General features: G+C 38.6%; 1 protein-coding gene across 7 annotated transcripts in view; it reads left to right on the forward strand.

The window, feature by feature from the left end:
• The window catches only part of FRMPD4 (FERM and PDZ domain containing 4), an 895,030-nt gene that overhangs the window by 663,542 nt on the left and 218,997 nt on the right, over nucleotides 1-12,491 (forward strand). For all 7 annotated transcript variants that reach the window (XM_032285792.1, XM_032285788.1, XM_032285789.1 and 4 more), the window contains one exon: nucleotides 10,933-11,049. In XM_032285792.1, the coding sequence (XP_032141683.1) occupies nucleotides 10,933-11,049 (117 nt within the window). The remainder of the gene's footprint in view (nucleotides 1-10,932; nucleotides 11,050-12,491) is intronic.

A 12,491-nucleotide genomic window follows, 5' to 3' on the forward strand; every position in this document is an offset into this window, starting at 1 on the left:
GAATTTTGGAAAGCAGCCACCAGAGTGAGTTTTTTATTATTGTTTTGGACTGCCAGCATATTGCATGTTTGAAATACCATTCATCCAAATAGTGGCCCTATTTACAAGATAAGATCAATGGTTCAGAGATTTAAAACTCTCCATAAATATTCAGGTATGTGATGAGTTGAACTACAATGTTCTATTCTTGGGTCAAAAGCTTTGGAAAATAGAATTTTTTTTTTCATTTTCCCTGAGTGGTGAACTGTTACTTCGGTGAAAAAAAGAAGTTTTGTACAATTTGTGTATCAGAGTCTCTTCTAGTCCTGTTGAAGATTATGGTCTTTGAGAAAGAAACCTGGTTAGTCAACAAAGGTGAACATTTTGGAGCTTGATGGGACTTCAGAAATCATGTAGTCTGGTCCCCTCATTCTAAAAATAAGAAGATAGAAGGACAGAAAAATAGACGACTTTGTCAAGGTGACACTATAAATCAGAGGTCAGCAAACCATGGCTCGAAGGCCACATATGGATTTGCTTTTGCGAATGAAGCTTTGTTGGAACACAGCTATGCCCATTAATTTCCATATTGTCTATGGCTACTTTTGATACAATGGTGGAGTTGAATAGTTGCTACAAAGAGCCTATGACTCATGAATCTGAAAATAGTTATTATCTGACTCGTTATAGGAGTTTTCTGATCCCTGCTATCAATGGTAGACTTAGAACTTAGCCTCCTGAGAATAGTTTTTAGGAAATATTTTGGTTTTCTTACTCAGAAAAAAAATGTAAGAACTTAATGGAATGGGAGATAACTATTAAATAAATATACTTTTAGGAATCTAAAAGTTTTTAGGCAGAGCCAAGAAGATTAAGTAAACTACAGTCCAGATAAGTAGTTTATATGTTAACCCATAAAAATTCACAAATAATTAAAATAAATGTGCATGTCCCCAGAAAATAACGAGAGTATAATCTTCACAATGATTGGCTAAATCAGAATATGTTTGAATATTTCATACACAGGTTCAAGGGAAGTCAGTTGGATTTGGCTAAGCTTGGTGAGTAGCAGTATTAGAGTATGAGTCATTCATAAATAAGTGAAATGTGAAGATAAATGTTATCTCTTAAAATGATGAGTGTTTGCAAAAATGTTTTAATAACACATTTGAAAATTAGATTAGGCCGTTTGGCAGATTCAACCAATGCTGTGTTTCATTAACTCTGTAATCACTGTCAAGTTCTATGACATGATGCATTTGGTGGGTCCTGAGAGCATATACAGGTTCCATATTACGGCGAAAGACAACAGACTGGGTCCTAAATGAAGCAGGAAAAAGCATTTAATGATTGGTATGGGTTAGAGTTGTCTGTGTGGGATAATTTGAGAAATGTAAGGAAGATTTACCTGTCTCCTGAATATCCCAGCATGAAACTACTAACTGAAAAGTTTCACTTAAAGCTCAGGGTTCAGGGGACAACCCGGAGCCAGGACAATGTCCAGGTTGGGTGAGCCATGATGCCTGCCTTCCTCAACAATGTTTCAAAAGTTCCATGCGTGTCCAGGAAAGCAAGCACACTATCTGCTTATCACAGCTCTAGTCCTTCACAAGGACTGACACAAGAGTCCTCAATGAAATGTTTTGAATGAGTGAATGTAATGTCATGAGGGCACTGGATGCTTGAAAGAGAGATATAGAGTTCTCAGACTACATTCTATCCCACACAGCAGGCACTGTGTAGTATAGGGTTGCTATATCCACTACAGGACTGACCATAGAACCTTGCAAAATTTACCTCTCATAGTTCTGGGGCCAAACTCCCCCTTTTATAACAAACCACTCCCACAGTAACAGCATTAATCCATTCATGAGGGTGGAGCCCTCATGACTTAAACAATTATTAAAGGTCCTACCACCACCCAGTACCACTGCATTGGGGATCAAGTTTCCAGCACGCGAACTTTGGGGGACACGCTCAAATGACAGCAGATGCTAGGCTAGAAAAAAGTCTAAGTGAAGTGATCATTGGTGTTTATTTTATGTGTCAATAATTCTGGTCTATTTTTTCACTGATGGATTTCTTTGTCTATTTTTTCACTGATGGATTCCAAGAACCTAGAACAGCATGTGGTACAAAATAGGCACTTAATCAATATTTGTTATATGCATTAACGAATGTGAAGTAATAATGATAGCAGCTTTTGATCACCTGTGTCATATAGTCTTTACAATAATTCAACAGGGTGGTTGATATTAGTCCTAGTTTTCCGAGGAGAAAGCCGATGTTTGGACAAGGATAAGGAGCCTACTTAAGTTCACACAGATACTATGAGGTCGTGTCAGTGTTCAAATGCAGCTCTATTTGAATCTAGACTCCATGGTTTGGCCTTTTTTTCCTACTTCATTCTTCCCTGGTTTTACAGAAATAGTATCAGGCTGTACATCTTTCTGCTTATTGATTTTTTGTTTTAATGTGTCTTCAGAGTCTTCCCAAATCAGTACATAAAGAATTTCCTCATTCCTTCTTTTTACAGCTGCATAGTATTCCTTTGTGTGGTTGTACGATGTTTTCTTTAATCTATCCCATACTGATGAACACTTATGTTGAAGTGTATGCTCACTTTCAGTTTGGATGGTGCTTGCTAAATTGGCCTCTATCAGGGATTGTCAAAATGCACTCCAAGCAATACATGGCAATGCATTTCCCTACAGCCACACCAGCTCTGTATGTTTTCACACTGTCAGTACTTCCTGTCTACAATTTCTCCAGTGATTCCACCAAGAATCCATGTGGAATCATAGCCATTTTCTAGTTTCATTTGTTTAAAAAAAATCTTAAGGATGAAAATAATATATATTCATTATAGGAAACAAAAATACACAAAAGCAAACAAGAATTAAAAAAAAAAAAAACCACCTCAATCTCACAACCCAGAGATAACCACTATGTACCCATTTGTCCAGCCTGTTTTTCTATGCCTATGCACACAGATTTTTTTACAAGATGGATCACATGGTGCATACCCTTTTTGTAACCAACTTTATTCATTTAACTGTGTCCTATGGCAGTCAGTCTTCATCTACACCTTTGGTTTAATGTTTGAATGGTATTCCATTATTGGATGAGCTGACGTGGTAGCAAACAACCCTTCTTGTCGAGCTGCTGTAAGGATTAAAAAGAAAATCTGTGAAAGTGCCTGGAACAGTGCCTATCTGACAGTAGTTACTGAACAAATGGCACTTCAACACACATGTACTCTTACTCAAAGGCAGAGAACTACAATTTTAATCCTAACGTCCTGTGCCAGCATCATCATGCAGCTTTGATTAATTTATTAATTCAATTCCCATTTGAACATCTATCATGTGCCTGGCACTAGTCTGAGTAATAGCGATAGAAAGGTAAAGACATGGTCCATCCCCTCAAGGGTGAGTGCCCAGCCTACTACCTGGCATCATATGCTTGGGAAGTATAATACAGCTACAAACTCATGGATAGGTACAGCAGCATTCTAACATAAGGAGCTCAAGACTTGACCTGTCGACAATTTCCACATTTAGCTCTGTAGTTCCTCCCTGAGCAATGAATCTTAGCCACTCTACATGTTATCTCCTCAACAATATGCTATTTATATAGTCCTTATAATTGTCCTCCCACATTTATAGAGTTGGAGAATTCACTGAACTAAGAGATGTAAATGCACAGTACAAAATTCAAACGTCCAATTTGCAGCAGGGCTGCATCTAACTTTAATGGCAACCCCTGCATGTGACGTTTGGGGACTCTATAGATACATGGCCTCAGACTGTTAAGACATCTGGATTCTGTCACTGGATTGTTCACAAAGTGAGGCTGAGGTTTGTATGTAGAAACTTTTGGAAGAAGACCAGTTAAGCCAGATTTAATTATCCTGGTAATTCTCCCTGATACCTAATTAAGAAATATAACTAACTCAACAAGCTGTGAGAGGCTTATGCTGAAACTTGTAGATGTATAACTACATAATTAATTTTATTGTGTAGGTTGGTAAATCATGTAATGAATCACATGAAAATCAGAAAAATATTTAAATTCGGTTGTTAAAATATACAGTCAAATGTCTTTTACCATAGAAAAACCCTTGATTAATAATCTATTTCTCCTTAATTAAAATGATTTTATAATGAATATATTTTTGGGTATCTGCTTTCATGAGGCTTGGCATTAATATTTAAACTAGTTTTTAGCTGCCTGCTTTTCGCCCTTTACTATATTTTCCTGTCCTCCTTGTCATAACAAAAGTGACATCTTAAAAATAGTTGGTGGGATGAGTTTTACTTCTATCTATGGGGCTTTGAAGTTATTTTCAGGCTATTAATACAGCTTTCCTCACGTGGACCTGTGCCAAAACCTGCTAATAAGGAACAGTAGAATGAAAAGCTGTTACCTGTTGTATGAGATCAAAATACTTTGACTACTGTACTGAAGCTTGATTTAATGGAGAAAGTTATGTTCAGAGGGAGAAGAAAAAGCAGCCTAATTGAGGACATATCTGTGTGTCTATAGCATGAATAAATGGAACGAAAAGACTTGGTCAGCTAACTCCTTACTGATTCATGGTGGCAAGAAACTGTACGGGACAGGACTCCCTAAGGGTCATGCCAGGGACCCTCTACTAACCCCAGTGGGACATATCAAGCTGGGCACAAAAGAAACGTGTCTGTCTTCTAAACTTGGAGCTTGTTAAATTCATTTAGAGCCATCTATTATTCATTTTTCTCACACCTCTCCACTTCCTTACCTTCACCCACATCGCGTGTCAACCCCAAAGACACCTTGAATGCCATCTGCTTGCAAATGTAAAACACTGTCTTACAATACCTTGAGGTATCTGTAGGGTTTGGGGTTCTGTAACCCAACCACCATTTACAGCAAGCTAAATGAGAACGCTATATAACCTTGGGTTAGTCTGAAAATAATCTTTGTGAGTCCAAAGAGATAAGAATGATAAATTTCTGGATCATGTTTTATTTTGTTAGATCTGTAGAGTATCATGCAATGTCACAGATGAATGACCGAATACATATAGCTTTGGTTTTCCCATATCTGAAATGAACATGATAATGCATTCCTCAACACCAAGTCTCAAAGGATGCAGCTTAATCCTGGCTACTTGTCCAAAATATGACCAGATGCATAACAAAGCTGATAAGCTGTTATCACACTTATTTGTGGCACAGTGTAAGTAATAGGGAGTTTGGAGTAGAAAGTCTCAGGGCTCAGTCCTGGACACTCTTCTAACAGGTTGTGTAACCCCAGCAGGAGTTTGGCCTAGGGTGAGTTTGGGGCTGGTTCTACCTTCCTCCCCCATTTCCATGCCTAATACCATTGATTAAGAGACAGTGCCTGCTGAAGGATGCAGCCTCTCTTTAAAGTAGATTGTTGTCCCTACTGGGCTAGTTGTGTACTCTTTCTATGTCTCAATTTCTTCATATTTGAAAGGGAAATAATAACGTAGGCACCCTGTTGCATGCTGAGGCAGGCCTGTGAGTATCCTAAGCAGTTATATCCTTAGAAATGCTGTATGCTACTCTTATTAGTATGACCATTACTGCTTGCAACACAATGTGCCATTTGAAGAGACTATTCTAAATGAGTCAAACATTGTACTTTAGGGCTTTATGTATCTCATTTATCTGCATAACATTGCTCTGAGCTACTTGTTATTATTTCCATTTTACACATAAAACTAAAACCCAGAAAAGCCAACTTGTTAGGTGGCAAACCTGGGATTTGAACTCTTTCCCACTCATATAAAGATATGTTGTACTTATCACTATTAGACCGTAAGCAGAAACTTTGAGAATGCTTGGTTTTATGTTTTATTCAACTGAAGTTTATTGAGAACCTACTGTATACTAGGTACTATGCTAAGAATTGTGCATTCAACTCTGTATACTGTAACAGTCCTATGAGCTAAACAGGGTTTTTTCATCTTGTCTCTATTGCCATTTTGACCAGATAGTTCTATCTTGTGAGGGGGTATCCTCTGCATTGTAGGATGTTTAGCAATATACCTAGTCTCTGCCTAGCAGATGCCAGAAGCACACAATTTCCTCCCCTCAGTTGTGACCACCAAAAATCTCCAGATATTGCTAAGTGTCCCTTGGGGGCCAAATCACCCCCCGAATGAAAAACAGTGAGTTAGAATAATTCTACTTTACAGGTGTTGAAAATAAGGTACAAAGAGTTTAGAGTAAATTGCACAAGATTGCAAATCTACTAAGAGGCAGAATTTGAATCTGACTCAGGACTTTGGAACCTGACCTCACATTGCTTCTCCCCTACAGCATCCCTTTTTCTGATACTGCCATGTTCCTAAGGAAACTCAAATACCAAAGAGGCCTGCAGGTGCCTCCTAAAAGCCTGTCTTCTAGGGCAAGCTGGCCATCGAGATTTCGCCCAGGACTTAGAGGCATGTACGCAGGAGGAAACAACTAGTTGCTTCCACTAATGGTCGCAATACAAATAGTTCTGCAACTTTGTCTGTACCATTCATAGCTGCTCTCATTTCCTATCAAGTATGAAGATCTTTTGTGTCCAGGAAGGTTTCAATCTGTTGCAAACAATAGATGGGTAAAGCACAAAGTTGCAAACCAGTTCAGTCAGTCGCTGAGAGTTTCTGAAGTGATTTAAATAGCCCTGCCAATGTAGGTCGCTATTTTTAAGGCTGAGCTAAGTGTTTGAAAGTGGTTCACGCAGCCATGCCCTCAGATAGAAGTCACAGGACATCAGAATTGCAAGGACTCTTAAGGCTTTGCCTGACACCAGTGGAAATGGACATGCTGCATCCAGGATCACACAGTTGGGATTTCTGATTTCTGGTTAAAACTTTCTGATGTTTCCTCCTGCCTTGAGAATGGCTGAACTCATCACCTTCTGACACTCTGGGAAGGTGTGACTGCTTGGTTAAGCCCCTTCTTGCCCTGCTCTTGCCAGAATGGAGAAAAATAGATGACTGAACCTTTCATTGTCTTTCTCTTCTAAAGATGGATTAAAGCCATTTATACTTGCACAACCACCCAAAGTCCTATATTATAGTTATTTAGCAAAGACTTTATAGCACATACTGAGTGCTTTATAAAACTCACTTAATATTCTCCCAATGGGTCCTATTGTCATCATTTTACTAAGGTGTAACTGGAACTGAGGAGGTTAGGGAGATGAAGTAACTTGTTCAAGGTCGTGGAAAATAAATGGCAGAGCCTGGATTGAAGAGAGTCTGGTTCTAACCCAGTGTTTCTCAAACTTGAGTGGGCATCAGCATTCTGTGGAAGCTTGTTAATCACAGATTGCTGGGTCACCCCCATCACCCTAGAGTTTTGGATTCAGTAGGTCTTGGGTGGTGCCCCAAAATTTGCATCTCAAACAAATTTCCAGATGACGCACCTATTGCTGGCCCTGGGACTATTCTTCTCAAACTCTCTGCTTCAGCATATCAGCTCTTGATCACCATACCCTTCCTCTCCTACCTTGTCAGCTAATTGAAAAACAAGGTAGAGTTACTTGGAGCAGTGGATCGCCACTTTGGCTGACCTGGGTAGTACAAAATACTACTGCCTAGGCCGTATCCCCAGATATTCAGACTCAATGGCTTGGCTTTGGTTCCAGTTATCTGTAGTTTACAAGTTCCTCCACGGGGGATTCCAAAGTATACTGATGCATCGCATTGGAAACCACTGATTCGGGTGATAGCTCGCAAACTTTCCAGGGTATGTAAATTACATGGGGATCTCAAGAAAATGCAGATTCTGCATTTCTGACAAATCACGAGGTAGTACCCATGCTACCAGATCTCAGCCTAAACTTGGGGTAGCAAGCACTAGTATTTCCCAAACCCCATGGTTGTCAATTAAAAAATATAGAATGCCTACTTCAATTTAAATTTTCAATAGACAATAACATTACTTTTTTGGTATGAGTATATCCTAAATATTACAATGAAATTATACTAACATTTATGTTAAAAATTATGCATTATTTATTTGAAATTCAATTTAAGTGGGTATTTTTGTTTGGCTTTGCTTTTTTGCTAAATCTGGCAACCTTACCAGAAAGTAAGAATTATCTGAATTACTTGTTTCAATGCATTCACGCCTATTCATGGATTTCTTGTTCTAATCCAGACGTGCTGAATCATAATCATCATTTCTGGTACCTGGTAATCTGTATATTTAACAAGTGCTGCCAGGTGCTTCTTTTCACCTCAATTTGGGAAATACATAAAAGCCTGGATTATGACTGCCTGAAATCCTCATACTGGCCATTGTCAGGGCTGGACTTGTAGTCATCACACTGCTAGAGCCGGAGCCAAATCCCTCTGCAATTATGACCTGCGTCGTTAACTTTTCTCAAGGTTATTATGGATAAATACTTATAAAGGGTGTTTTATTTTCTACTTGCACTTTTAATTTGCCAAATCATACTAAGGCCTTTCAGATCCATGTATTTTGTGTTAACACATTATGGGACAGACAGGTAGCCATGTTTGATTTTAATTATTCAATTACTTGTTTTGTATCGGGGATAGTCCTTGAGCTAGATTCACTTGATTTGCATTTGTGGAGTTTTCCAGTATTGGCACTTCATTTGGCATTTTATGACAAGAGGCTTTATTTGAAAATATCTTGCTAAACGGTTGTTAGCTGCTTCCCAAACATACTGTACAGGACAATGTAGTTTATAATAAAATTCAGGCTTCCTCCAACTTGTTATTATAATGCTGTACTTTACATGTAAATTATATTAGGAGGCCTGTGTCTCTCTTTTAGTGATTAAGATTTCATGGAGGGGAAGAAGAATGGAAAGAAAAAGAAAAAGGAAGAAAAGGAAAAGAAAGGAAAGACAGTTTATTTGTTTTTAATAAGTTAGCCTCCTCTGGGGAAGATAAGCTTTCTGATACTGTACATAATTGAGTATGCCAAAATAAATTGTTGCGTTCTCTACATAGGCCTCCTTTCACTCACAAGGATATTCTTTGTGCCATTTCTAACTGTACTGTTGCTTTTGGAATGGTTTTTTAATAATAGAATAGACTGCGTTCATACGTGTAAGAACTCGTTTTCTTGATATTACCTAAGAAAGCATTCCAAATGCATTCTCTACTAGTGTAGAGAAATTGGTAGGTTTTTGTTTTGGTTTGGTTTTGGTTTTGTCTCTGTGTGTGTGTGTGTGTGTGTGTGTGTGTGTGTGTGTGTGTTTTAATAGTACCTCAGGGTAGAATATTCATGTATTCTCTCACTGCAGGAAAGCAGCACATTTTTTTAAGAACCAGAGGAAATTGCCACTGCTGGCTTTTATGCAAAGAAGAGGAACAAGATGCTTGCCATGTCTTTTAGTAGTCAATTGGCCACAAATAATCCTATGGTGGCATTCAACACTTACCAGACCAGTATTAAATTTGTGAACACTTTTTTCAAACAAAAAACTGTTCCTACATCCTTGATGAAGGCTGTAGGAAAACTGAAAGGAAGTTAAAGAAAAGAAATGGAGGTGGTTAAAATTATACAAAATAGTTCCTCTACAGAAAACATACAGGAAGTAGGCTTGTTTTGCTTAAGAGGTATTGAAAGGCTGGGCTGGGGAGGGATGAATTGCCCAATATCCTGGGCAATTTAAAAGTCTGAAAGGCTGACTCCTGCTTTGGATGTTTGCTGCAAAAGGGCTACCACATGAGGTTGTTCAGGGTGTACCTAGTGCGAGAGTGCCTGGCTATGTTAGCACCTGCCACACTCACTAGCCAGGCTGGGCACCAGGCTGGGGGAAGAGTGCCCGCTCTGCAGTCATCTGACTGCAGGGGCACTGTTTCTTCTTTGCAAAGGGCTCTCTGGTAGCCGAGACTGAGTCCCTGAAAGCATCATCTACTGTTCCCTGCCACTAGCTTTGGTGGTACCAGCCTTAAATTTGGAACCACCCAAAGGCTCTCACAGGCTATGCAGTGAGTAACTTCATCAGGAGTAAAAGGACCAAGTGATGAGGGATGTTGAGCCATGCTAAAATTGCATGATTTACTTCCTTCCAAAGCATGGTTAAGGTCTAAGGAAGTCTTGGGCAGTCATGAGGGCAAGAAGGGATTTCTGCAGATCCTGGGCTGAGGAAGATTTGCCAGGAGTCAGTGATGCTTCAGAAACTGGGCTCAGGCCTCTGGTTACAGACTGTGACTGCAAGGCTGCCCATTGCTACTGCTTGTTACATGGAGTTACATCCTCTTTCTTCTTGATCTTGGAAAGGCAGGCATCTAGAAAATTCTCCAGAACCTACCCTTTCATTTGGCTGCTGAATTGAATTTAACTGGTAGACTAGAAATTGTAAAAGATAATGTGTAGATTTTTGTTGTAACTTAAATTGGGGTTTTGTCTAAGTTTTTATGACTTACCTTGACTGGTGTGTGGTTAATACGAGTGTAAATCTTGTAGTTTGGTCATAGGAGTCCGGGAAACTGAAGCTTGGGATTTTTTTGCTGAAGAGCTATAAAAACAGTAATATAGTTTCCCATGTATTTATATTGTGATACAAAATCTATTTCAATGCCCAAACTATCCTAATGTCTGACCTCAGGAATGTCTAGTATGGGAGGAAATATGCAGAGCTTTTGTTCAAAATTGGCTTGTGTGTCTTAAGGAAAGTTCCTTAATCTTACCGAATCATTCACTGTTTCCTCATCTGTAAAATATATAAAATATATTTACCTCATAGTGCTCCTGAGAAAAATTAATGAGATAATATGTAGAAAATCATATGCCTGGCACACTACCTCCCACAAAAACATTCTTTATAATTATTCATTTCATCATTTGAGGATACAGCCCACAATTTAGAGGAGTAAGTCACATTCTCCTTTCAGAGTTTGTCTCATAAGGAATGTTCCGGAGTCAGGTGTAATAATGCTTTTCTATTTCTTTTCTTTTCCAGCCACAGGACGAAGTCTTCAGGCTGGCCGCCTCCCTCAGGACCCTGGAGCTTGAACCAGGTGCCGCCCTATGGATGGGAGATGACGGCAAACCGAGATGGGCGAGACTACTTCATCAAGTAGGTTAAACAGATGGCATGAACAATAGAATTCTTGGCCAATGGACTTCTTTATCTTTGATTTGTTTATAAGAATGAACATATTTAAATTAGGCACTCACAGGCATCTGAAGGCCATTATTAAAGCAGCTGGATCTCCTAAACCAGTTGCTTATATTTCTATATATTTCTGTACTTATTTCTATACACTTACATTTCTATATATTATGATGTTGGGTTGCTTCATTCTTGGACAGGCACCATCTTAGAGTGACAGCTCACTGTGTATGTAGCATGGTAACCCTGGCTCAGAGCAAAACTTTCCGCTGTTAAATATTAGTCCAAGTTGTATTCATTGTCTGAGACTAACAACCGAAATTGGATGGACATGCAGGAAGAGTTTCATTTACAAAGTTTTCTAGGAATGGTCAAGACAGGAATGTTACTTTCTCATCTGTAATTTTTAAAAAATCAGCTAAAAGGATTATGTACATTATCTGTTTTATTATAAATTTCTCACACTAACGTTGGCTTAGGTTTTGGATTTTTGTGGTGCTCTGGTTTTTTGTTAATTGTGGTAGAGAGAGAGAGAGATAACATGAAATTTACCATTGCAACCATTTTTCGGTGTACAATTCAGTGGCATTAAATACATCCACAATGTTGTGTAACCATTCACTATTATCCATTTCCAGAACTTTTTTCATTATCCCCAAGAGAAACTTTGTACCCATTAAACAATAACTGCCAGTTCCTCCCTCCCACTACCTCCTGGTGACCTCTATTCTACTTTCTGTCTCTATAAGTTAACCTGTTCTAGGGACTTCATATAAATGAAATTATATAATATCTATCTTTTTGTCTCTGACTTCTTTCACTTAGCATAACGTTTTCAAGGCTCATCTATGCTATAGCACATGTCAGAATATTTTCCTTTTCTCCTTATTTTTACTTTTTAATATTCCCTTGTGTGGATAGACCACATTTTGTTTATTCATTTATCTATTCATGGACATTTGGGTTGTTTCCACCATTTGCATATCGTTTTTGATACTGCTATGAATGTTGGTATATGAGCATCTATATGAGTCCCTGGTTTCACTTCTTTTGGGCACATACCTAGAAGTGGAGTTGCTGGGCCATATGGAATTGCTGAGTCAAAATTAAAGTCTATGTTTAACTTTTTGAGGAACTAGCAAACTGTTTCTTGGAGTGGCTACAGAGTGGTCTGGTTTTTTGCAGTTTTATGATAAGGGCATTTATATTTCTCAAAATGGCAAGGGTCCATACTGGCTTTTTTCTCCCACCTGAGCAAAATATCCTTAATTATAAGAAATTCATGAAACATATATGAAATCAGGAAGCATGGCTGGTTCTAGCCTGATTACAATAGAGCAGAGATTGGAGGCCAGAAAAATATATTATTTCACAAACACATGCTATGTTCTTTGTTCCAGTCAAGT

This window comes from Sapajus apella, unplaced genomic scaffold (genome assembly GCF_009761245.1).
Source record: "Sapajus apella isolate SASKATOON/1434 unplaced genomic scaffold, GSC_monkey_1.0 scaffold17, whole genome shotgun sequence".
Lineage (NCBI taxonomy): Eukaryota > Metazoa > Chordata > Mammalia > Primates > Cebidae > Sapajus > Sapajus apella.